General features: G+C 35.0%; 1 protein-coding gene across 2 annotated transcripts in view; it reads left to right on the forward strand.

Moving 5' to 3' along the window:
• Window positions 1-22,432, forward strand: part of BTNL9 (butyrophilin like 9) — a 35,753-nt gene extending 13,321 nt beyond the window's left edge. Inside the window, exons 2-11 of one of the 2 annotated variants that reach the window (XM_051996071.1) lie at window positions 35-152; window positions 8,315-8,662; window positions 9,520-9,801; window positions 11,238-11,366; window positions 11,922-11,954; window positions 12,565-12,585; window positions 17,356-17,376; window positions 17,564-17,590; window positions 18,730-18,756; window positions 20,563-22,432. In XM_051996071.1, the coding sequence (XP_051852031.1) occupies window positions 59-152; window positions 8,315-8,662; window positions 9,520-9,801; window positions 11,238-11,366; window positions 11,922-11,954; window positions 12,565-12,585; window positions 17,356-17,376; window positions 17,564-17,590; window positions 18,730-18,756; window positions 20,563-21,191 (1,611 nt within the window). In that variant the 5' untranslated portion in view covers window positions 35-58 and the 3' untranslated portion in view covers window positions 21,192-22,432. The remainder of the gene's footprint in view (window positions 1-34; window positions 153-8,314; window positions 8,663-9,519; window positions 9,802-11,237; window positions 11,367-11,921; window positions 11,955-12,564; window positions 12,586-17,355; window positions 17,377-17,563; window positions 17,591-18,729; window positions 18,757-20,562) is intronic. The other variant, XM_051996072.1, reaches the window with a different exon arrangement.
• The last annotated feature ends 5,103 nt before the right edge of the window (window positions 22,433-27,535 follow it).

Below are 27,535 nucleotides of genomic sequence, written 5' to 3' on the forward strand. Positions count from 1 at the left end.
CACAAATTCTTGTCCTTCTTTTCATATGTTCCAGGTATCCTATCACTTTTAACCTGAGATGGTGAATATCCCAGATTTTTCTCATTCATCACAGAGTTCCTTTCTATCCAACTGTCTCCTCTTCCTCCTCTGTCTCATGGAACTGAATGCAGGTAAGATGTGTTATTGTCACAAAGCAACCTAAATACTTCTTCACCATTTTGTCTTAATTTCACAATTAAGTTTTTCTCTATTCCTCTGTCCAACAGTCCAAAGTTAGAATGGTCTTCAGAACAGAAGTTTAAAGAATTCTTCATTCACTGTACAGAAATGTGGGAGTCAGCATGTCCCATTCAGATCATATCGGTATACAATCTATGACCATCTTTAACTAGCCCTTATTAGACAAAAAGTTGGCACTTGGTTAAATCATACATTTATTCTATTATCTGTGCTTTCCATTGCCCTCATTATTGTGCATATGATTAGAAGGACATAGGTCACTGAATCTACAGCTAATAGACTTCAGATATCATCTGTTCTAGGAGACAACAAACTATGATTTGAGGGTCACATCTGATGTATGATTGTTTTTATATTATCTACAAACTAAAAACTACTTTTTACATTAGTGTAAATGTGTGTATTGGGGAAAGGAAGAGGATAGAGTCTGAGGCCTGGAAGCAGGAAGATTAATCTTCTTAAATTCAAATCTGGCCTCAAATACTTATTAAATGTGGGACTAGCAAGTCACTTAACCCTATGTGTTAGTAGGTCACAAATGATTGCAGTATGAACTCCACTTCTCGAGCTTCAGCCCATTACACTTATGTGCCTCTATTGCCTCATCTGTAAAAAGAGTTGGAGAAGGAAATGGCAAATCATTCCAAATATTTTTGCCAAGAAAATCCCAAATAGGGTCATGAAGACTCAGATGTGATTGAAAAAAATGACTGAACAATAACAGTTTTTACATAAATATAAGATAAAGATTTGGCCCTTGGGCCATAATTTGTCAACTTCTGATTTAATTCAACTTCCCTCATGAGGAAATTAAGGCCCAGAGAGATAAAGTGATTTGTTCAAGAACATAAAGGAATGAAGTAATAGAGCTGAGATATGAACTGACATCTTTTTAAAAAATAATAGCTTTTTATTTTCAAAACATATGCATAGATAATTTTCAACATTCACCCTTGCAAAACCTCGTGTTCCAATTTTTTTTCTCCTTCCAATCCAATATATGTTGAACATGTGTAATTCTTCTATATATATTTCCATATTTATCATGCGGCACAGGAAAAGTCAGATCAAAAAGGAAAAAAAAAGAGCAAAAACAAAATGCAAGCAAACAACAACAAAAAGGTGAAAATACTATGTTGTGATCCACATTCAGTCCCCACAATGCTTTTTTCTGGATGCAAATGATTCTTTCTTCCTCACAAGTCTATTGGAACAGGCTTGAATCATCTTAATGTTGAAAATATATCATCGTATAATCTTGTTGTTGCTGTGTACAATGTTCTCTTGGTTCTACTCACTTTACTTAGCATCAGTTCATGCAAGTCTCTCAAAGACTTTCTGAAATCATTCTGCTGATAGTTTCTTATAGAACAACAATATTCCATAACATTCATATACCATAACTTATTCAGCCATTCTGCAACTAATGGGCATCCACTCGAACTGAAGACTTTTAACTTCTGAAATTAATGTTCTTTTTTATTATGCCATATGGTCTTATTATTGCCCAACTTTTCCCTGTTAGGAAACTGAACAACAAATTCACACTAAAAGTTAGGGACTAATAATCATTTAATATCATCAAACAATTGTGCACTAAATTATGAATTATTCTGATCCTATGAACTATCTGATTATCTGAAACTTCCCAATTTTTTTCAACTCTGAGAAATTCTTTTTGGTCATATAAACAAATGAACAGAAGGACAAGAGCCAAAGAAGAAACCATCTTAAGTGGTTCAAGGCTATCCACCTTGATCCTATGTTCTAAATTCTTACTTTTATTATATATATAAGGGATGTTGAAATGTCTTTGGAGTCATGGTTCATAGTTTGAAAAAATTCAAAGAGATTCTCTTATCATCTTAAAAGAATTTATTAATGCTACAGCAAATGGACCAAACTCTGAGAGTCTGGCAATTGGAAATTTGGGAGAGTTTTATATAATGACATTTGGGGCTTTAGCTATCAGTATAACAGCTTACATGAGAAAAGCAAGTTACAGATAAGGCAGAAGCCAGGGTATATTTTCATTCAGGTAAAGAGAATTTGTGTCTTTTAGCAAGGTATTGTTATTGCTTGCATTTTTGTTTTTCTTCCCGGGTTATTTATACCTTCTGAATTCAATTCTCCCTGTGCAACAAGAAAACTGTTCGGTTCTGCACACATATATTGTATCTAGTATATACTGTAGCCCATTCAACATGTAAAGGACTGCTTGCCATCTGGGGGAAGGGGTGGAGGGAGGGAGGGGAAAAATTGGAACAGAAGTGAATGCAAGGGATAATGCTGTAAAAAATTACCCTGGCATGCGTTCTATCAATAAAAAGTTATTAAAAAAAAAAACAAAAAAATAATGTATTGTTATTTAGGGAAGGAGACAGTAAGAAGTCAAGTTGTAACTTTAAAAAAAAGACAAATAAAACATTGGGGTAGTGCTTTTAGGAAACAAATAAGGAGCAACAAATAAGAGATTTTATTGCTCCATATTCCTCAGCTAGACATAAGGTTTTGAGTAGATCCTGGGTTTTGACCCATCAAGATGAGAAGGGAATAAGCAATTATGGCACCTATGTCAGACTCTGTGTTAACTTCTTTTCAACTATAATCTCATTTGATCCTTCTTGCAACCCTATGAGGTAGGAAATTGTGGTATTCAGAAGTAAAGTGACTAGGTCACATAGCTAGTAAGTATCTGAGATCAAATTTGAACTCAGATCTTATTGACTTCAGGTTCAGCACCCTATTCACTACCAGCTGCCTAATGATATCTCTCAAACTAAAAGAAACTTTAGAGGCCACCTCAGAGATTCCTTATTTTACAGATAAAACAATTGAGGCTCATGAATTTGCCTAAAATCAGAGTTTGTATGTGTCAGAGGAGGATTTGAAAATCAGTTTGTAAGTGCCAGAAGGGGATTTGAACCTAGACACTCTGAATCCAAAGCCAATGCTTTTTCCATTGTACCAAGAGTAGAGTGTAGCTACATTCAAATAGCAAATACAAACAGACTGTGAAAAACAAGCTATACTTTGTGATTGAATTTGGGGATTCTATTGGTATTGAACAAAGAGGAATTAAGGAAAGTCATGAAGCCTCGTCTAGTAGTTCTAGGAATAGTTCTTTTATTTTAAAAAAATGTATTTAATATTTCAGGTTTCACCAGGTGAAAACAATTATTAACATTCATTTTTAAAATTCTGGGTTTCAATACTATTCCATCGTACCATTCCTTATTGAGAAGGCAAGCAAATTCATAAAAGTCATAATGCATTAGGGATGAAAAACATTTCTGTATTAGCCATGTTGTGAAAGAAAATATAGGGAAAAATACTTCAAGATAAATAAAGTTTTAAAAACTTCTAACCTGTATTCGGACAACAGTTGTTTCTTTGGGAATGGATAGCACTTTTCATCATAACTCCTTCAGAGATGTCTTAGATTGTTATATTGCAGAGAACAGTTAAGTCATTTGCAGCTAATTATGTTATGATATTGCTGTTACTTTGCACATATTTGCATCCGCTCAGAGAAGTCTTTCCAGGTATTTCTGAGAGCATCTTCTTCATCATTTCTTGTAGCACAAGAGCATTCTATCATAATCACATACCACAATTTATTTATCCATTCCTCAATTGATGGGCATCCTCTCAGTTTCCAAATATTTGTCACCAGAAAAGACATGCTATAAATATTTTTGTATAGATAGATTTTTTTTCCTTTTTAAAATCTCTTTTGAGATATAGGCTTAGTAGTGTTATTGTTCTATACTTCACAACTCCACCAACAATGCCTCATTTCTCACAATCCCTCTAATATTTGTCATTTTCCTTTTCTGTACTATTAGCTAATCTAAAGGGTATGAGGTAGTATCTCAAAATTGTTTTAACTTCATTTGAAAACTGTTCATATTTTTTTTTATCACTTATCAATTTAGGAATGGCTCTTATATTTATAAATTTTACTCAGTCTTCTATATGTTAGAGAAACTTGCTTCGAATTTTTTTCAGATACCATTGCTAAATGTATTTCCATCCTATTTCCACCCCCTACCCACTTTATTCTATTCTTTCTCTTCTTCTACCCTGTCCCTCCCCAAAAGTATTTTGCTTCTGATTACCACTCCCCTAATTGTTCTCCCATCTACCACTCCCCTCTCTCTCTCTTTTTAAATCTCTTTCCCCTCCTAATTTTCAGTAGGGTAAGAGAGATTTTTATACCCAATTGAGTATGCATGTTATTCCTTCTTTGAACCAATAAGAATAAGTATCACTCATTCTTTCACACTTTCTCTTCCTTGTAAAGATTTTTTCTTTCTTCTTTTATGTGAGATAATTTACTCCATTTTGCCTCTTCCTTTCCCTTTCTCCCAAGATTCCTCTCATCCCATAATTTTACTTTTTTAGATAACATTTCTTTACCTTTGCCCTCTGTCTATACATTTCTTCTAACTGCCCTAATAATGAGAAAGTTCTTATGATTCAAAATATCATCTTTCCATATAGTGATATAAACAGTTTAACCTTAAGTCTTTTGTGATTTCCCTTTCCTGTTTATCTTTTTATGCTTGAATCTATATTTGAAAGTCAAATTTTCTATTGAGTTCTGGTCTTTTCATCAAGAATGCTTGAAATTCTTCCATTTCATTGAATATCCATTTTCCCTCCTAAAGGATTATATTCAGTTTTGTTGAGTAATTGATTCTTTGTTGTAATCCTAGCTACTTTGCCCTCTGGCATATTATATTTCAAGCCTTCTGATTTTTTAATGAAAAAATTGCTAATTCTTCTGTTATTCTGACTGTGGCTCCATGATACATTTGAATTATTTATTTCTGGGTACTTGCAATGTTTTCTCCTTGACATGGAGGCTATAGAATTTGGCTATAGTATTCCTGAGAGTTTTCATTTCAAGATATCTTTTAGGAGGTGATTGGTGGATTCTTTCCATTTATATTTTATCCTCTGGTTATAGAATATCAGAAATTTTCCTTGATAAATTCTTGAAAGATAATGTCTAATTCTTTTTTCTGTTTTTGTTTTTCAGGTAGTCCAATATTTTAAAATTATCTCTCCTGCATCTATTTTTTAGGTCAGTTGTTTATCTAATGAGATTTTTCACATCCTTCCCCTCTACTTTTTCATTCTCTTGATTTTGTTTGATTGATTCTTCATATCTTTTAGAGTCATTAGCTTCCACTTGCTTTATTCAATTTTTTTTTTTTTTTTTGCTGAGGCCATTGGGGTTAAGTGATTTGTCCAGGGTCACACAGCTAGGAAGTATTAAGTGTCTGAGGCTGGATTTAAACTCAGATTCTCCTGACTTCAGGGCCAGTGCTATCTAGCTGCCCTGCCCTATTTTAATTTTTAAGGAATGATTTTATTCAGTGAGCTTTTGTACCTCTTTTCCCATTTGGCCAAGTGTATTTTTTAAGGAGTTTTTTTCCTCAATGAATTTTTGTGTCTTTTTGTTTTTCATTTGACCAATTTTGTTTTTCAAAGTATTATTTTCCATCTTAGCTTTTTGTACTTTTTGCCATCTGGACTAATCTGTTTTTTTTTTTTTTTAATTGTCATTTTCTTCAATATTCTTTTGTGGCTCCTTTACCGAATTGTTGCTAATTTTTCAAGATCTTGCATCACTCTTATTTCTCTTCTCAATTTTTCTTCTACATCTCTTGCTTAATTTTCAAAATCCTTTTTGAGTTCTTTCAATTCACATTTTTCTTGGAGGCTTTGGATGTAGGAGCTTTGACTTTGTATTCTTCTTTTGAGGGGGTGTGTGTGTGTGTGTGTGTGTGTGTGTGTGTGTGTGTTTTCCCTGAGGCAACTGAGGTTAAGTTACTTGCCCAGGGTCACACAGCTAGGAAATGTTAAGTATCTGAGGCCAGATTTGAACTCAGGTCTTCCTGACTTCAGGGCTGGTGCTCTATGCACTGCACCATCTAGCTGTTCCTTGAGTATGTATTTTGATCTTCCTTGTCACCATAATAATTTTCTATAGTCAGAATTTTTTTTGGTTGTTTGCTCATTTTTCCAGCCTATTTCTTGACTTCCAATTCTTTGTTAAAGTGAGGATCTGCTTTCAGGAGGGAGTGAGCAATTTATCCCATGCTTCAGGAATTTTCTGCAACTGTTTTTTAGAGATACTTCTAGGGACTTATAAATTTTCAGTTCTTTCAAGGTGGTATGATCTAAGACAGGGATCCTCAAACTACAGACCACAGGCCAGATGCAGCAGCTGATGACGTTTATCCCCCTCACCCAGGGCTATAAAGTTTCTTTATTTAAAGGCCCACAAAACAAAGTTTTTGTTTTTACTATAGTCCAGCCCTCCAACAGTCTGAGGGACAGTGAACTGGCCCCCTATTTTAAACCCCTGATCCTAAGGAGAGATGTGTTTATTACTTTTCTGGCCTTTGCTCTGGTCTGTGAGTGACCACAAGAACTTTTTTTCTGCCCTGGAACTATGACAAGGATCCTACTCCACTGCAGCTCTCGTGTGCTAGTACTCCTCCTTATAATGGGATTGCCACTCAGGATTGCACCCAGGATCCAAGAATGGGCAAAGCAAGAGAATCTTGCATAAGTGATAGCAAAGAGATCTCTATTATCTCCTTTGACCAGTTGTTCAACCTCCTAACCATCTGTGGTCTGAGAGCTCCAAAAGCAGCAGCTTTCACTGCTGATTCAGTGGCTCCCATGGCCTGAGTTAGACTGTATTTTACTTTTACCCTGATTTGACAGACCTTTCTACTGATTATTCTAAATTGCCTTTGGCTGGAAAATGATTTTGGCACATTGTTTTGTGGTTTCTGCTCCTCCAGGAATTGTTTTATGGCATTATTTAAAGATATTTTGGAGGGGGCTTGGGGAAAGCTCAGGAAAATTGTTGCTTTTTCTCCTCTATCTTGGCTGTGTCTTTTCTGGAAGGGTTTCTTGAAGGAACAGAATATCAGGAAATACAATATTGACTGAAGATTCACAGTATTTTAGGTGATAACCTAAGTATTATTAAAGAATAATAGAGAAATAGGAGGCATGACATTTGTGCTCATGGAACCTATACCCTACAGCATTTTGGATGAGCAGGCACACTGCCTTGTTTCCTCTAATGAAAAAAAAGGGAAAAAATAAATGAATTCCTAACTGAGTAGAGTTGTGCCAATTCTGGCCAATCCTTTGGCAGTTTTTGCTTGATAATGAAATGAAATGAGATTCTTGTGCCTTATTCAGCAGTTAACAAAGAAAGATTTACTTAGGCATAGCAGAAGAGTAAGGGAAAGGAAATAGTTATATAATGCCTTCTATGTTTCAAGCTTTGTACTAAACAGTTTCTACAAATATTATCTCATTTAATCCTCACAAAAACTCTGAGAGGAATATCCTCTTTAATCCACATTTTTTTAACAGATGAAACTGAAGCAAAATTTAAGTGACTAGGGTATTAAACAAGGATGTAATGAATTGAGATAAATTGGTTCAGCTGAGTAAATCAAATGTGTTTGAGGTTTCTTGCACTGTTTTGCACTTGGCAATCAGGAAGTGATGTCAATAATCTGAGCCATTAATCCCTCAAACTAATCAAGTTTTAAGATGGTTTCAGTATCTTTTAAGGAAAAACTTGCCTAACTTGTAGGAGGGAAGAGGATATTGCTCCCATTAGAAAATGTTAAGTTCCAAGAGAAGACAAAAATTAAATTGGTACAATTCATAGAGATACCTTCTTGGAGGATTTTGTTGGGGGCTTTAAAAAACTAAAAGAAATAGGTTGATGAAGAGATGAAGTGGGGCATATTCTAGGCAGAGATATAATATATGGAAAACCATGGAGGCAAGAATAGATATGTTATGTTCCAGGAACAAAAAAGGCAGATTGGCCTGAATCGATCACATGGGGTAATTGTGGACATCTTATAGATGAGTTAAGGGGAAAATCCTGGTGGAAAATTCAAGAAGACCAAAATGTTTGGATTAGATATGGTGAGAAAAAAAGGATATCTTATAAGTTCTTAGGTAGAGGAAAGAGAAGATGTAAATGATATTTGAAAAAAAATTTTTAAGTGCTTGTGTAATGACTTCTTTATTGCAGAAGAAGGAAAAGTGATTGGTCATAGAGAACCAATTCTGGCCATGGTTGGGGAAGAGGTGGAGTTTCCTTGCTACATATCTTCCAAACTGGATGCAGAAGACATGGAAATACGTTTTTTCCGCAACAAATTCTCTGAAATTGTCCTTATCTACCAAAATAGGCAGGAGCTATTCAACAAACAAATGGTAGAGTACCAGGACCGGGCACACTTAGTAAAAGATTACATCCAGGAAGGGAGTGTTTCCCTCCGTCTCTTCCACATTATTCCTGCTGATGAGGGTCAATATGGATGTCTCTTTCAATCCAAGGACTTCTCTAACAGTGCTACCTGGGAGTTGGAAGTTGCAGGTAGGTGATTAATCTTCCTTGAAGAAGGGGACAGAATGAGAGGAATTGCATCAAAATTCTTTTGAAAGGGAATTAGATTAATAAGGAAGACACTGAGTGCCACTAAATGAAAAAAAAATAGGATTCTAAAGAAATATAGGACACTGTCATAAACCTTAGAAAAGTTACAGTCTAGTTATGAGACCCTTTCCTACCCCTACCCAATGATGCTCACATATGCACATATGCACACACACAGTATAAGGTAAAATAGTTTCAGAGTAGAAAATGAATAGAAAAAGCAAACCAATTAATGAAAATATTTATTAAATGTTTATTCTATGCTGAACATTATATAAGCACTAGGGTCAAATATATACCAGAAAGACAATCCTTACCCTCAAGGAGCTTACATTCTATCAGAAGAAGACACATAGCAAATGAAGTCTAGAAAGAGGGTTAGGACAGAGGAGGCAAAGGACACAGCCTTTCCAGGGATGGTAGTGTTGTTTTGGTTGTGGTTCTCAGAAGTAGAGGCAGAAAGGAGCAGGAAGAGGAGAAAAGAATACATGAACAATATAGGATAGCACAAAAGTAACTGGAAAGTAGCTTAGTTTATCTGCCTCTGGGAAAAATAAAATATAAATGCTTGCAAGTCAGAGTCCTGGGATATGAGCTCAAGTTCCTAGTCAGAGTTGGAGGCCGGAGGACAGGAGTATGTCAGCTTGGAAATGACCAGGGAGAAAAAAAAAGCAAAAGGAAAATGACCAAGAAGTTAAATGGTAGATTTGGGCAAATGCAGTTGATAAATTGTGGTGCAAATTGAATATTTATTGAGAAAGAAGTCAATGTTGCTTGGATTTTCTTTCTTCCCCTAGGATTGGGCTCAGATCCACATATCTACTTTGAAGGCTTTAAAGAAGGAGGCATCCAACTAAGATGTAGTTCTAAAGGCTGGTACCCCAGACCAAAAGCAGTATGGAAAGATTATTATGGGCAGCAACTACCCTCTCTATCAGAAATTATAACCCAAGATGCTGAGAGACTGTTCCATTTGGAAATATCTGTGGTGGTCAAAAAGGGAGCTCACAGTAATGTGACATGTTCCATCCAGAACACCCTCTTAGTGCAGAAGAAAGAATTTACAATTCATATAGCAGGTCTGTAGAAGGAATCATCATTTTCTTTTTAATTTATCTGGTTTAATTAACAATTTTCTTATTTATTATCATATTAAAACCTTTATGGAATTAAGTATGCCTAAAACAGTGGGTCAAGGTGTTTGGGCACTCCCTGACAGATCATTTTTCATTTGGTCATTCCCCTCAAGCACACTCAGTCAGTCCACTGCTCTTTGAACACTTGTATATAAGTTCTTAATTACATATCTAACCACTTGGGGGAGTTGGTGAGCAAATTTAGACTGTAAAATCCCCAAATTGCTAAGGTCAAATTTATATCTGAAACTCTTGGACAAATTATGGTGAAAATTTCTATTCCTTCTCTGTGTTTTTTAAATGCATTAGGGAAAGGACCTAAAACCTCTCATTGAATGTATGGTGGTATATATTGTCCTACATTATGTTTTTTTTTTTTTTTACTCAAAATCTCCTTTACCTAAGGAGAGCTTTTTAAAAGGTCTATGAAGTTAAAACTGTACTCTTTCTCTGCTCCCCTTTAGTTTCACCCTCTAAGCCAGCATTGCCTGATAAAACTCGTCTCTCATCTTGATATAAGAGCACTTCCTACTCTCAATTCTACTCTACCCAAGTCCATTATACCTGTATATTGTATAATGTAATTCACATTAAATAACTTGGATTTCTTATTGAACAGAAATTTTTAAAATCACTTTTATTGGCTTAGGGCAGAAAGTAACAGATGAGGAAAAGGATAAAGTTTTGAAAACCCAAGATGCCTTTTCAACAACAGCATATTGGGGTTAAATAGTAGCAGGGAATGCAAGAGTAAGGGTGATTCAAGCAGAAAACAGAGCTTCCCCTTCTCCATAGATAGGAGGGAGAACAGGGGAAGGAAGAGAAAGAAAGAATTATAGCTTGGGGATTTGTATAGCAAAACAGAGTGTGATAGTTTCTACCACACTAGATCTCCCACTTTTTACTCTGCTTTCTCTGTTACAAATTCTTAACAAACTGTCATGGAATAATTTGACCTGATTTCCTTCTAGGCCAGCATGACTTCTTCTACAGTTATTTGTGATGGCTTCTCCATATCCTTTTACCACAAGTCCCTTTAAGTTTAAGCTTGGAGGCAGACACTCAGACTTGAAAATACTAGGTAACTAACTCCACAGTAGGTAGATTCTTTCTTCCATGATTTTAAAATTTCTCTCCTTTTACTCCGTAGGCAAAACAAAAGGCAGTTTATATTCCTTAGTAGGGCCAGAAATTTTGTAGTCCCTTGCAAAATCTGCTGAGGTATATTTTACATTTGCAAACACACACACACACATACATACATACATACATACAGATTATTGTTTTAAAAATAAAAATCAACACTTAAAGAAACAAAAATTATAGTGATATCAGTGTTAACTTAGCAATGATAACAAACCCTTTACTGTATATTGCAGATGTATTTTTACCAAAAAACTCTGCCTGGAGAGGAGCATTCATTGGAACCTTCATGGGGCTAGCTGTCATTCTGGTCCTCTTCATGATTCTGGCATTCTATTTCTTCCAGAAGCAACAAAGATCCAAAGGTAAAATGGCAATCCCATCTTAGGCCTTTTATATGTATTTTTAAAAACTGCTGTGCATCAGATGTTCCTGCAATGTGATATATTGTTCTTCCTCTACAAGAAGGACAAAATATGAGAACATAGTATGACAGTACTACAAGAGTAATGTTGATTAGGCAGAAGGAAAGTAAATTTTCTTGAGAGATTTGACTTGTGTGGTTTGGAAAAGGCTATTTGGGCTACAGGAAACCTGATATTTTAAGTCAAAAAGAAGACATTACCTCGGGATATTTTTAGTGTAAAAATCTATTTCTAATAAACAGAGATTCTTAACTTGGAATCTGTGAACTTTTAAAAAATTGATAACTATATTTTAATATAATTAGTTTCCTTTGTGGTTCTAGGTATTTTATTTTATACTTTTAAAAACATTATTCTGGAAAGAGGTCCATAGACTTCACTAGACCACCCAAGGGATCCATGACATACATACAAAAAGTTCAAAACCTCTACTGTAAAATAAGAGCCTATGAAGATCTAAAATAACTTTTTTATAAAACTTCTTTTTTTTCCTAGAAAAACTGAAGAAAAAATCAGAGAAGGAAAAAGGTAAATGGGGGCCATAAGATTTCGGATAGCATGTTCTTAAATGAGGAAAAGGGGTCTTAGATATCACCTAATTCAAACTTCTAATTTCACAGATGAGAAAAATGAGGCCTAGAGCAAGTTCATGTTCATATGGATAATAAGCTGCTAATGAGCCACACCTGGTACTAGAAAGAGATAACTATTAAAATGAAAAGGACTAGTGCCAAAAAAGAATTGAATGGGCAAAGGTTATTGGGAATGAGTTTTGTTATTTCCTTTTTTATTTCCTTCTGTTATTACCTTTACTAGAAGAACTTTTTTCTTCCTAATGTATAAGCTATGACTTTCAAAAAAGTAATGGAGCATTTAAAATAAACACAAGCATATTAAAACTTTCATTTACTTTCTGTTATTTTTATTAGTATTTGTTAGATTATATTATTACTCCCGACTGACCTCTAGCTCTGTTATTTTGGTTTTTATGGTTCTAGACTAAGTCAGTCAGCCTCAATGGTCTTAACTCCTGAAATACCAAACTGGTGGCTTGACATTCTTGGGATTTTCTAGGCTACTGTAAGGAGGTTGTCCTATCTTGCTAACATATATATATTTTTTTCCGTTTTCTTTTCAGGAAAACTCACAGTTGAGCTGGGTAAGTTTTTTGCTTGTTGGAAGTAAGTCAGGTAGAAAAGACCCACTAGTAAAAAGAAACAAGATAGCATTATACTTCAACTTCCTGGAATCATCCTATCATTTTAAATATTAATAAATCAATTAAAGAGTAGGGTCAGTCTTATCAATAGATAATATAGCATCATATGAGGGATTATAAGCTCCAGGAAGTCTGGTCTGTTCCAAAGTAGCTATACATTTAGATCCTACTAGCACTTCAAATTCCATTATTATGTTTATTTCTTTGTGTTGCTATGTCGTTTTTTTAAAAATGCAAATATTTGATGAATTATAACAAGATGTCTGAGTAAGCATAATTAAAATTTTTCCTCTATCATCTCAAAGAAGGGAAATAAAAAATGTAGCAAATAAATAAAGGAACAATAACCAAAATGAGGATTGGGAAAATCTCAGAAGAAAAACATTGCAGGAAAAATAACAGATAAATGAGTAATCAAAAAAACAGAGAGAGAGACAGACAGACAGAGAGAGAGAGAGAGAGAGAGAGAGAGAGAGAGAGAGAGCTGATTCAATGAATAAATTCTGTAAGACAAAAGAATTCAAAGAGAAATCTACATAAGAACAAAACTACAACAATGGGAGCTAGTCCTTCAGAAAATAGGCTAAACCTATCATATGAACCTTTACACCATTCAGAAACTTAGGGAAATAAAGGAACACCTAATTATCTATATGAATAAAAATAAGATCTTTAAACAAACAAACAAAAAAAATACAAGTGGACAAACGAGAACTGACGCCTTAAGGGGAAAAAAACCAACTAGGCAAGTATGTAATGAAATAGTGGTTTGTGAGGAGTAAAATGAATCATATGGAATATGAAAATGTGAGGATAGAAGAACAAATAAGAGAGTACAGTTAGAAGGGGACCTCAGAGCTCTAAAAACCAAAGTAACAGAGCTAAAGCTCAGTTTAGTAATATAATCTAACAAATATTGATAAAAATAACAGAATGATAAACAAAAAGGAAATTAAATATTTAAACATAATATTAGAAAAACTGGATGTGATTTTTAAAAAATCTCTTACAAGTATTTTTTAAATTATTAATAGTATTTTATTTTTTCAACTAGATGTAAAGATAGTTTTCAACTTTCATTTTTGTAAGATTTTGAACTCCAATTATTTTCTCTTTCCCTCCTCCCTTCCCAAAACAGCAAGCAATATGATGTAGGTTATACAAGTACATGGATTTGATATTTTTAATTCAATCAAAATTTTGTATGTTTGTGTATATATTTCTCAGGTATTTGGAATTTTTACAAAACTTAAGGCATAAAATTGATAACTAAATTCAGATCTGCAAAAAAGTTAAATGTATCTTTTAAAGATTACAATACAATAGAAATGTATTCATAAAAGGAAAATATGGGCAAGAATATGGGTGTAAATGAGGATTAAAATGAGATCATAAATACTGAGCAAATCAAAGAAAAAATAATGGAAAACAATGAAATCTGTATTTAAAAGAATACTAACAGTGGGATATAATTTGTGGGATGTTGCTACAACAGTTCTAATATGTACATATGGACATACATATATACACATATATACATATATACACACATATAAAGACATACAAATAGGAAAAAAAAAGCGAAACAAATTCAGCATGCGATTATTAAAACGAGGGAAAAAATGAGTATTTCTAAAACAATTGTAAAAGGGAAATAAACAGAATTGTAAATATTATCCAAATGAAAAAAACAAAAGAGCTATTAAAAGCACAGAAGAGAGGCATCTAGGTAATCAGTGGATAAAATACCTGACCTGGGATCAAAAAAATTCCAGTTCAAATTTGATCTTAGGCACTGCCTAGATGGACATGTCACTTAACTCCATTGCCTCAAAAAAAATTTTTTTTAATGCATATTAAACCACATAAAAGAAGAGAAATTTTGCAACAAAAAAAGAAATAAAAACAATTATCAGAAACTATTGTGCCCAATTATTGCTCCCCAAACTAAAAACTTAAAGGCAACTAATTTAAGCAAAAAACTTATGATACAAGTCATATGTGAATAATATCCATAAAAAGAACTCCAGGACTAGTCAGATTTACAAATGCATTCTATAAAACATTTAAAGAAAAATAATCCTTGTGTTCCAAATACAATGAAAGTTCCCCAACAAACTTTGAAAGAGGCAGCTAGGTAATTAAAGCACCTGGAGTCAAGAAAACCTAAATTCAAATATTACATCAGACAAGTCACTTAACCCATCCTTCATTCAAAGAGATGATAGTTGTAGAGCAATTTCTAAATCTTAAAGAACTACATAAATACTAACTATTATTATTACTGTATACAAAATCTTGATTCTCACACTAGAATCAGATCAGAATCGGACTAGATCAGAGGAGCTGCAAAGTGTCTCAGAGACCAAAAATTCCAAACCCCTTCTATTTACAATTGAGGAAATTGAGGTCAAGGAAGGTTAAGAAACTAGTCCACAAAAGACAGACAGTATTTATCAGGGGTGGAATTTGAGTCCTGGGTCCCCTGACCCAGTGTTCTTTCCATTGTACTAGTTTAAATGAATTTATACAAAACAATCTTTGCAGGTAGGAGGAAAGAAGAATGAAGGGTATGGAGTGTATAGAAATAAGAAAGACTAATTTTGCCAGCTTAGAATAATAATATTTTAGAGCTGGAGGAAGCCTTAGGGATAACCCAATCTCTTCATTTTATAAAATGAGTAAATAGAGTGACTTATTGAAGGTCAGACATCTAGTTAGTGGCAGAGCTAATTTTCAACTTCTGTCTTCTGAGTGTCAGATACAGAGACACTATATCATATTTCTTCTTATTGTAGAAATAGTAAGTGGAAAGAAATTCTTAACAGGCCTGTGCTGGAGCAAGATCTATCCATTCTCTAGCTAATTGTTAAATTTTCAGTGTGAACATTTATATTTCCATAGCAACTCTAATATTTTTCACTTGTCCAATAGGAAAAAAATTGTTAAGTGCCTGCTAAGTGCCAAGTACTTTGCTTTATACAAAGATGTAGGACATGACTTACACCTTTATTTATTTATTTTTTAAAATAACTTTTTATTGACAGAACCCATGCCAGGGGGTAATTTTTTACAGCATTATCCCTTGCATTCACTTCTGTTCCGATTTTTCCCCTCCCTCCCTCCACCCCCTCCCCCAGATGGCAAGCAGTCCTGTACATGTTAGATATGTCACAGTATATCCTAGATACAACATATATGTGCAGAACCAAACAATTCTCTTATTGTACAGGAAGAGTTGGATTCAGAAGGTAAAAATAACCCGGGAAGAAAAACAAAAATGCAAGCAGTTTATATTCATTTCCCAGTGTTCTTTCTTTGGGTGTAGTTGCTTCTGTCCATCCTTGATCAATTGAAACTGGATTAGCTCTCTTTATCAAAGAGATCCACTTCCATCAGAATACATCCTCAAACAATGACTTACACCTTTAAAGAATTTATAGTCCAATAGGGGAAGTAATATGCTTCTGCAAATATACATATATATATGTGTGTGTGTGTGTGAAATATTCAACCCCTACAAATTAGAGCTTAATTTATTGTTTTATTGATTGTGAAGACTTGATAAAGTCTTAAAGAAAATGTTAATAATGTTAATAACTAAGCTTAAAAGTGTGTTATGCAATTTTGTTTTTTCATTTTTTTAACGACTGGATTGTTGAACATTAACCAGCACAACCTCTTCCTGCAACTCTAGGTCTCAAACAAATTGTAATAATTGTCTTTAATGATCTTTGGTGGCTTCTTCCTTCTGAACAGAATTCTCTTAAGAATTCTCTCCAGCAAATGTTAAGTGATTGATCTGACTACCAAAATTTTGGTGTTACTGAGAGCACAATAGGGCAGCTAAGTGTCAAAGTGTTGAGTCTGGAAGACCCCAGTTTAAATATCCTTAGACTCTTATTAGCTGTATGACCCTAGGCAAGTCACTTCACCCTGTTTGCTTCAGTTTCTTCATCTGTAAAATGAGCTGGAGAAGGAAACCACTCTAGTATCTTTTCCAAGAAACCCCAAATGGGAACATGATTGAAAAATGACCAAAGACAATGGTGTGGATTTGTTTTTAGTGGTATACCCTCTCTCTATAGAGTTCTGAGAATGAATATTTAATGATGGAACTAAGAACTCTTCAGCATCTGGAACAGGGAACCATTTTTGGCATGCTCCTTCCATTATAGGGGGTTATTGTGGCTTCCAAGTCTACTTTAATTCTGAATTTTCACAGGTCCTGGTCATAAAAAAAGGTCACTATTAGCTCTTTCAAAATGAGCCTGATCATTAGGGAAAGAAGGTGATGTAAAAATAAAATATATCAATAAAAACTTAAATCAAAAAACCAAAGTAGAAAACAAAAGGAAACCTGAGCCTTTGGAAAGGCATGAGTATTCTTGACCAGTGTTTGATCTGCTACTTTTAGACTAGTACCATTTATAGATTTCTATTCTTCAGTAGAGCTACTGTTTCCAGGTTGATTCTCCTGAAGAGAACCTATAGAACAATCTAGACTTTTTCCCCTTTCAGCGGGAGGGCAGGAGAAAGAAAAGAGGGAAGGAGTGGATAGAAGAAAAAGGAAGTGAAGAGATGGGAATGGATAGTGGGCAAGGAGTCTTTCCCTTGGCTTTGCCTCCCAAGAATATGCCCTTTTGGCTTTGGAAAGGTCCTCTTGTTCAAGAAGCTGGGTGAATTGATGTTTCTTGCTTTATTTTGTAGGTAAGCTTCAGACAGAAATTGGTGAGTGTTCCCTCTCAGAACTATTTCTTTGAATATGTTTATTTATTTATTTATTTTTTTTGGGAGGAGGGGGGAGGTCAGTCAAGTTACATGCTTGTTCATCAGACAGAAAAAAGAAGCTACCAGTGTGCATGGAGAGGGCGATGAGTGTACTTTTATTCTTACTTCTTTCCTTTGTTGCTTTCAGACTGGAGAAGGGCAGAAGGACAGGCTGGTGAGTGATTCAGTCTCCTCTCTGTCTCTTTGTTTCTGTCTCTGTCGTTCTTTTTTTTTTCCTTTCTCTTCCTTCTTTCCTAACTTGATACAGAATATTTTCCTCATCTCAAGCTTTCTTTTTACTCTACAGGAGTGCCACATATGTCTTGCATGTGAATTGATCTGATGTGAATAAACTCATAGCTTTAGAGTTTGAAGACTTTAAAGATCAGTTAGTTTAACCTCTTTATTTCACAAATGAAGCACCTGAATTCCAGAGAGAAGAGGTGAAGTTATAGTAATTTGTATTAAGTTGAATGTATTTATTTGTGAATTCACTTATGTTTTGTGTTTGCAACTAAGCCAAAAACTTAGGGAGAACAAATTTGTCTTCTTTTTCTTTTGCATTTCCTTACAGAATCTATGTAAGATTCTGAAGTCATTGGCAACTCTGATGTTTTTCACTTGTCAAATAGGAAAAAAAAATTAAGTGCCTGCTATGTGCCAAATATTTTGCCTTATACAAAGATACATGACATGATTTACACCTTCAAAGAATTTACACTCCAATAGGGGAAGTGATATGCTTCTGCAACTATACGTGTGTGTGTGAGTGTGTGAAATATCAACTTTCTTATGATGAAATTGATAGAATTTTGGTAAACTTGACCTTACTTCTCAGACCAAGTTTATAGCTTTCCAGTTTGTGGCATCTTCCAGAATTTGTGCTTTTAATTATTATAGTCTTTGAAAACGTAGGGTCAGCTCAAAAATATGAGGATTAGAACTTTAATGAAAGTGCAAATCTAAGTATAAGATGAGTAAAAGAAGAAAGGCAAACATTGAAGTTTTATATAAATGCAAGTGGGGGTGGGGGTGGTGAAGTAGATGATATTAAATCAGGGCTATTAGAATGGCAAGGTGGTGCCTGGAAATAGAAGTAGGAATTGGAAACAGAGCACATCCACATGGAAGATTACCTAGCCACCCATTGATTAAATGTCCCTCTTCCTAGAGATGTCCCTAAAATCCATTATTTTTTCCCAATTCATGCCTTATTTTAGAATTTATTTTCTTTGGAGCTCAAGCACTTGAGCTTTTCAATCTATTCTCTCCAGACTTATTAGCTAATATTTCTCCTTTTCTCTCTGTTTTCAGAGTGGAGAGCAGCCAGAAGATATGCAGGTAATCAGAGCAGATGGACTGCATTTTTATTTTCCAAATTCTAATGGTGCCTATTTCATAATATATTAGATAGCATTTGTATACACCTTGCAAACCTTAAAGCATTGTGGAGTGTGTGTATTTGTGTGTGTGTGTATGTATGTGTGCATGTGCGCCTGTGTGGAAGTTTGTGCATGCCTGAATATATATACGAGCAATGATAATGATGACTATTATAGTGCTCCATCATAAGAAGGTGTTCAGTGATGCTTGATTGGCTTGATGCTTGATGATTGACTGACTAAGATTAACAATAATAACTATAATAGCCAACATTCATAAAACACTCATTATGTGCAATACAATTATTATCTCATTTGACCCTCACAATAACCCTGTGAAATAGTTCTGTTATTTGACTCTACTTCATAGATAAATGAACCGAGGCAGGCAAAAGTGAAGTAATTTGCCCAGGGTTTCACAGTTAGCATGAACTTAGCCAACATGAGGCAGTGAGAGTAAGATGGTACTAAGATCTGTGACAAGGATAAGTGTGCATATGCGCAGACACTTAGAATTGGAATGTACCAGAGAAATAAGTAATCTAACGCAATCCATCTCTGAATAGGAATAGCCTTTATAATTTTCTAATATTAATCCATCAACATATATTGAGCACCCAATATGTGAACATTCTGCCTGCATTTGAAGACATTCATCGACAGGGAGCCTGCTATTGTATATTTAGGGCTTTTCACTTTTGGACAGTACTCATTTTTTGAAAGTTTTGTTTTAGTTTTATATCAAAATCAAATTCTCTACAATTTTCATTTGTTGCTTCTCTATCCTCTAGCCTGTATGACAGCCTTTCTTTCAGATATTTGAAGATGGCCGTCATGCTCTTTTTTCTTCTCTTCATTGGGTTGTACATGCCCATATATAAAAATATGTATGTATGTGTGTGTCTGTATAATACATATACACATACTCGATAGCCACATTAATTCCTATTCCAGAGATACCTTACACTTTTCTACTATGGTTTTTAATTTCACATCATTTTTTTTAGTTCAGTTCTATGTTAGTTCTAAAGCATTTAACTTCAGTCCTGTAACACTGCATGGAGGGCAAAGAATGTAACTCAGACCTAAATGTGCACAAGGTTTTAGTGTATCTCTTCTTAGTCTAATACTGTCTCTTTGTTCTTGAATATATAGTTTTTAAAATAAGGAGAGAGTCTATCACTTTAGAAGAATAAAAATCAAGCTATAAATGTATCCCCAGCTTTAGGAGTTAGGAAATGAACAGGGGCTATTTTTACATATAGAGAAATACTTAGGAGTTTTTGCCTCTGGGACAAAGGGATTTGGGCAGGTTAAGGTAGGGAAAGGTTTTGTAGAGGAAATGCATCTCCTGACATCATGAACTCTCACTCTACACAGCTGAATTTATAGTTATTAATGGAGTGAAGGTGCAAGGTGGGTAAGGGAAGCTTACTTAGCATATAGTTTTCAGGAAAAAAAAGTTAGGGTTAGGCCACTTCTGATGGCAGGACTGTGCAAGGGGGTTGCTGGGAAAGGAAGAGCAAATATAGTTCCTGGAAGGGCTGTTAGTACTCTTTAAATTGTCTGTCCTGGGTAATGTTGTTTTGGTATCACCCTAGTTATAATTTTGCTTACATGTTACAAACAAGGAGGAAATGAGGCTCAAAGAAGGTAATAAACTTACATTTGCCAAGTGAAATGAAGGGAAAACCAGACGTTACAATTTAAAAATACTGACTCCTTGCATCCCTCTCACAGACCAATTCTATTCCTTTCTACACAGTGAATATAACTCTGGATCCAGACACTGCTCATCCCAGCCTTAAGATTTTAGAAGATGGCAAGAGTGTTATTTATTGGAATATAAAGCAGGATCTACCAGATGATCCTAAGAGATTTGAAGACCAACTTTGTGTCCTTGGTCAGGAGGGTTTCATCTCAGGGAAACACTACTGGGAGGTAGATGTGGGGGAGAAAAGTAGATGGTTCTTGGGTGTGTGTCATGACTCAGTGGAACGAAAACAGGAGGTAAAGCTATGCCCTGGGAAAGGATATTGGGTGATAGGGTTGTGGAATGGCTGTGAATACTTTATTTTCAATCCTCATCGAATATCTCTAACACTGAGAGTGCCCCCCAGGCGAGTAGGAGTCTTTTTGAACTATGAAGCTGGAACGGTTTCTTTCTTCAATGTGACTGACAACTCCCACATATTCACCTTCACTGACAAATTCTCTGGGATTCTTCGCCCCTATTTTAGACCTCGATCTCATGATGGAGGAGAAAAGGTCATTCCTTTGACCATCTGCCCATTGCCCACCAAGGGTGATGGAGTAGCTGCCAAAGATGATGATGATTGTGACACCTGGTTACAACCCTATGATTTATCAGACAACACTGAAAATGGGTGGTAAGGATCCTTAAGTACTGGGCAGGGTACTTTCTCAAAATATGCTATTTAAGCTTTGGGGAAAATCTCCATTGTCTAAGTCTCCCAGAAAATAATAAAACTTATATATGCACATAAATATGATAGTCAATTCTGAATTATGTATGATCATGGAACATAGGAAGAGCACATATTAATTAGAGGGCATTATTCTCCTCAATTTAGCTAATATTTTAGGTGTTACTTCTCCTAACCCCACTTTCCCAATTTTTTTTTTAAAGAGTTGCTCATGAATAATTAGAACTTCTTCAATTTCTTTGTTCCCTATTCTCAGACATATCCACTCTCTAGTCATAAGTCATCAATATGTCAAAAGAGTAGGCAACAAAGGGAAAGAAACGAGAGGGGTATAGATATTCATGTAATAATCATCTTAATGAACCAAAAAGGGAAATGTTGATTATTCATAAGCAACTAATTGTCCTATAGAAAAGAAATGATTATAACTTACACAATATATTGTGGATTTATTTTTAAAAGAATATCTATTGCTAAATGTTTGGTAAACAGAAAGCTAAAAATAAGTAAAGGTATTTTTTTTAAAGCTTAACTTTGGGATTTATTTAACTAGCTGCTCTTCATGTTTTTAGTGATCTCATGTGGAATATTTAATCGTTTTGGTATTTACATTGTAATCAGATGAAATAATTTTTTAAGTTAATCATTAATACTGTAATAAAAAGGTATATTCCACTCTCTTATATACAAATCTCTTTCTATACAATCAGGCAAATTAAGTTTATTCCTATCTAAAATCAGGGAGAATTCAATTCAATTTAATAACATAAAATATTTGTGTATTTCTTTTATTCAGCACACACAACATCTGATCTTTGTTCCTTTCTAGATTAAGATCTATAAGTACAGTAATACAAAGGAAAGGTCATCAACTGCCATATTGTTCAATGTCCTTTTGAGGAATACTGAAGCTTTAGGGAAACTTGCATGGCGCTGGTGCTAGCTGCCAAGGAAGGATATGATGGGTATTAAAAAGGATTTAGTCTTTACAACCTAAATATTAACTGCATCTGGGGAAATTTTTGATGCAGAGATGTTAGATAAGGAAGTAGGCTAACTGTCTGGTTTCTGGCAACCCTGTTTACACAAAAGCCTATAAAAGGCTTGATGTCTCCTTTGTAAAATACCACATGCTTTGGATAGAAATCCTGTTTCCGAGCCAATAAATTCTCCATTTTAAATTTAAAAGTCTCTACTGGCTTCTATATTGTGGCATAAGAGTAGGTTTTCTTATCCTTAGAGTTTTCCTGCACAATTACTTTCATATAGATCAAAGGAATGGGAAGTGTAAAGTTGAATGGCTTCGGGGGATAATGGAAAAAGAATTAGTTGGAGTCATTCAATGTGAAACTGCAAAGGAATATTTAAAATAGAAAGTCGGTTATTATGGGAAACATACCAGAAGACCATCACAGAACATGGGGAAGCTTCAGAAATACTTGAGACGCAGCATGAATAGTGAACTATCAACTTGGATTTACCCAATAGTCCTGGGTAATTTATAATGATGATAATTGTGCAGATCTGTGAGTTCATGGGTGTAATAAATTTCCAGTAAGGAAGCTTCTATACTAATACAGAATGGCAACTATTCTGCAGCTTAAGGTCTTAGTTAAGTAATTTGCTCAGAGTATAGTACAGAGAGGCAAGACTGGAGATATTACATTTACTGCCTTTGTGTATTTAGTCTAATCCCTTCATTTTAGAGATGAATCTGAGAAGAGCTAGTATAACGTTATTCAGGAATTAACAAGGGAGACTTCATGAAACTAGTAGCTAAACTTGGCCTAGGAAGAAAAGAATTACAATAATTTGGAATGAGGAGGTTGCAGACATGGAACCCTTTCCTAGGAAGTTGAGAACAATAACTTAAAAGAATATGGTGTAATCTAATGGGAAAATGAGTTGAAAGTGCTATTCTGTCAATTCCAGTGGATTTATGCCAGAAGGATAGAATGCTTTACCTGTGGTGTTTAAATTCAACCTGTCCCAGTAGACATATTGAGAGTTTAGGGATTATACCTTGGAGTGTCTTTCTAGTCTCTTTTCAAGACAATTGAGAGCCTATTTCCTTTTAGAGACTCTTCAGCTTCTTACATAATCTAAGAGTATGATTTAATTCTAGAAAAAAATATACAATCCCATTGGATGCTTTGCTCGCCTCCCCCAGTCCTACTCAACCTCTTTCCCAATGGATCACTCACATATAAAAATTATAAGAATTGAAAAACCTTTACTGAATTAAATTGAAAGTGAGTACATTATATCCCAAGGCATCTTGAATAAGACACAGCTGTTTATACTAGTCTCTACTTTCTAATTTGTATAAGTCTCTTTTTGTTTGTCTCTTACTATGAGAGATAGTGTTCACCAAAAACTTACACCAAATAGCACTTTGGTGAATCAGCCACAAAGTGGGCATTGACTCTCTGCTATATCATTCACCAGTCTCACCTGTGGTCATCAATAATCATCAATCTTTGACCCCTATAGCAATGACATTCTCTTCCTGATTTATGCACCAGTGAAAGATGAAACCGGTATTAAAGGGACATAGGTCAAATGTACAGGGAACAGGATTTCAAATAACAACTGGGCCAACAAAGAAGGAAATTAGTATTTATTAAATGTTTATTATGTGCCAGGCTTAACAGATTTTTCATTTGATACTCATAACAACACTCTAATGTAGTTGCTGTTAGTATCCTAACAACAAACAGGCATAGGTGAAATGACTTGCTCAGGTTCACAGCTAGTAAGAATTTGAAGTTGGATTTGAATTCAAGTTTTTCTATATCCAGGCCCAGAGATTCTTCCTTTGTATCACCTGGGTGAATCTGTAACACAAATTCTATAAAAAAGAATTTGAAAGTTTTATTCTCCAAGTTAACATTCTCCAAGTAGAAGAGATACATTCTCTATTTTTATATAATTTAATGCCTTTTTCAATGTTAATAAGTTTGTAAATAATAATTTTTCAGTATTAATTTATGTCTAGAATTTCTCCCATATTTTGATATCTTCCTCTCCTCTGGAGATCTTGTATATTCATCTATCCTGAACATCTATCTGAACATACCCAGATGTAGCTGAAATAAGTCTTCTAAAACTTCCAGGCTAAGAGAATCTTTCTTTCTTGTCCATCCTTTCCTTCTGATAGCTAGAGGATGAAGATCACAGTTCATTTACAGAGTTGATTTCTCCATGACTAAACTGGTGAGAAAAGAAGGACTTTCTTCCCCTGCTCTCCTCTTTAACTACTGCTCAGAGAAACAAGCCTGGGGATTTGTTTCTATTTGTGCCATTTATCCTTCTCAGCTTTCAGGTACTAGTGATGCCCAGGAGGTCAAGCTATGGGGATCTTGGAGCTGGGATTCTAGGCAGGATATTGTAGTCAGCCAATCCAAAAGGAAAGCCCCTGAAAAGCCAGGGATTTACTTAGTAACCCAACTCTCCAGGGGAGTTTTGGACTGGGAAGCGGTATTGTATTCTATGGGAACTAAAAGTCTAAATTTAATTCCTTTCCCTTCCTCTAAGACTGAGAATGGTATAAAGGGAAAGAGGAGGATTTACACTTCCCATGTGTGGAGAGAATAAACTTGTATGTTTGTGATCATATTTATGTGTGTGTAGAGTGGGGGGGGGGGGGGGCTAGTGGTAGTGGTGAGTCAATTGGGATTAAGTGACTTGCCCAGGGTCACACAGCTAGGATGTATTAAGTATCTGAGGTCACATTTAAACTCAGGTCCTTTTGACTCCAGAGCTGGTGCTCTATCTACTGCACCATCTAACTGCCCCTTATTTTATTTAAAAAAAAAAAAAACAGAATAAGAAAAAAGAAAAACAGAAAAGGAATACTGCAAGGGTATGGATCCTGCCAAGAGGTAGTACCAAGGCCGCCTCTACCTTTGGTGCAAAATAAGTTTTCTGCCATGTTACAGAAACACCTTGTTGAGAAAGGAGCAATGATTTGTGATCATGGGAATGAGTGTTGAGCCAGAGGATCACAGTTAGTTTCTCATGAGCAGGGATGCCTTGCAGGGCCTCTCATCTGTAACGAGTTGCTGAATTGCTGGAATGGCTCTCCTCCCCTTGGCAGATGCCACGCAAAGACCATGAGTTGCTTCTCTGAATGGTGATTGGGGATTGTCTACTGTTCACATTCTGATCACAGTTTGCAAAAATGTATATCAACAAGGCTGTAGGGCATAATAAACTGGAGCTCTTTTCACACTCTATGAGTCTCTTGCCTTATTCATTTTGCCTCTGAGATCAAAGGGCTCATAATGCTTTGAGCTCTTAAAAGATGGTCACAACAGAATACAAAACAAAAGAGAGCATTGTTGTGTGCCCAGCAAAACACTAAGGAGAATTCAAAATGTATAATAACAAATTACTAGTTCAAGAAATGATATATATTAACAGAAGTTCCACAAGTGTCCATCTTTTCTTTACTTCCTTTTAAATTGTTCTTTTCTTCTCTGCTGCTCACCTTTTTTTACTTTATTCTTTTTTCTCCCTTTCATCTTCCTTCACTCCCAAGCAGGCTGTAGTTAAGAAAGGATATATATCTGTAGATATGTACATACATATATATGCACACACACACACACACACACACACACACACACACAACATATCCTATCCCTGATGATTTTGCTTATAATTTTACTTAACTTGCCTTGTTATTATTTAACTTCCCTCCATCCTTGTCTTCTTTCCTCCCCCTTTGCTTCCCCATCTACACATTCTTCTCCCTTATTTCTTTATAGATTTTGAAGAATATTATACTCTTTATAGCATATATGTAGTGGAATACATTGCCTACTTAATCCATTCCTGATGTGAGTAGGTTATTAGAACTATGAGCTCTCTTTTCTGCTCCAATGCTTCCACGTCTATTCTTCCTCTGCACCTCATTTGTATAACATGATTACTATTTTTACCTTAACTCTGCCCCAATCTTTCTTTTGAGCTATTCTGTTGTTGATGTCAATGTTAAACATATGACATACATTTCCTATGTAGAAAAACATAAATAATTTGTCCTTGCTGAGTTCCTTAAAATTGATCTTTGATATTGTTAAATTTTCTATTAAGTTTGAGTTTGGTTGATAGAAAGTACTGAAAATCTGCAAGTTCGTTTAATGTCCATTTTTTTATTCAACATTATTGATAATTTTGCTGGATATGATATTTTTTTGGCTGCAGACTTAGTTCTTTTGATTATCGATAGTTAATATTCCAGGACCTGAGGTCTTTTATTGTGGCTGCTGGTAAATTATGTACAATTCTAATTGTAGCTCTAGCATATTTGAATTGTTTACTTTTTCTTGTTTCTTGCAAAATTTTCTCTTTGATATGGGGTTTTAGAAATTTGACAATAATATTCCCATATGTTTTCCATAAAGGATCTCATTGAAGTGGTGATTAGTAGATTTTTTTTTTTCTATTTCTACTCATGTTCTGTCACTCCCAGACAATTTTCTTGGATTATTTCTTGCAATACTGTGTCCAAGTTCTTTTTTTGATCACAACTTTCAGATAGTCCAATTATTCTTATATTTTCTCTTCTTGACCTATTCTCCAGATCTGTGGCTTTTCTTATGTTTCACATTCTGTTCTACTCATTCTTTATAATCTGTTTTGTTATTTCTCTTGTAGCTTCACTGGCTTCTCCTTGCCTAATTCTAATCTTCAAATTTATTTTCATTTTTGAGACCCTGAATCTCCTTTTCTAGTTGGTTAACTTTTTTCTCATAATCTTGTTACTTCCTCCATGTCACTAATAATTCCACTTCATGCAAGTGGACCTCACTAATAATGTATAGGGACCTCCTGGAATGTATAGGAAATGACGATTTTGTTGGGTGGAGGCAGAGGGGCAGGGAGAGAAGCAGAAAGAGATTGCTGGCTGGTGTCTTGTTGCTGCTGCTCACATTGCTAATCCCCCTTCACCTCAAAAAGAATAAAGATAGAAGATTTTCCCTTAACCTAAATTCCTGATTTCAGCTGATTTCAAAATACACGGTCATCACAACTGACCATTATATAAAAGGTAAAATAGGTAAAAGTCTGTTGCTCAGCTTACAACATGTATTTGGATGGACAGCCTGTAGCGACTGCCTAACACTCATATTGTAGTTAGTGGTAGTGATGTTGGGGGGGGAGGGGAAGGGAAGGATTTTAGGAGGGAAAATGAGACCCCCTGGTCTGTTTTGTTGCTTTTTTAAAAGAAAAGCTACTCTAATACATTGTGGGTTTGAGATGGGGATAAGACAAGGCATGGGA

The sequence above is a fragment of the Antechinus flavipes genome, chromosome 4 (assembly GCF_016432865.1).
Source record: "Antechinus flavipes isolate AdamAnt ecotype Samford, QLD, Australia chromosome 4, AdamAnt_v2, whole genome shotgun sequence".
NCBI lineage: Eukaryota > Metazoa > Chordata > Mammalia > Dasyuromorphia > Dasyuridae > Antechinus > Antechinus flavipes.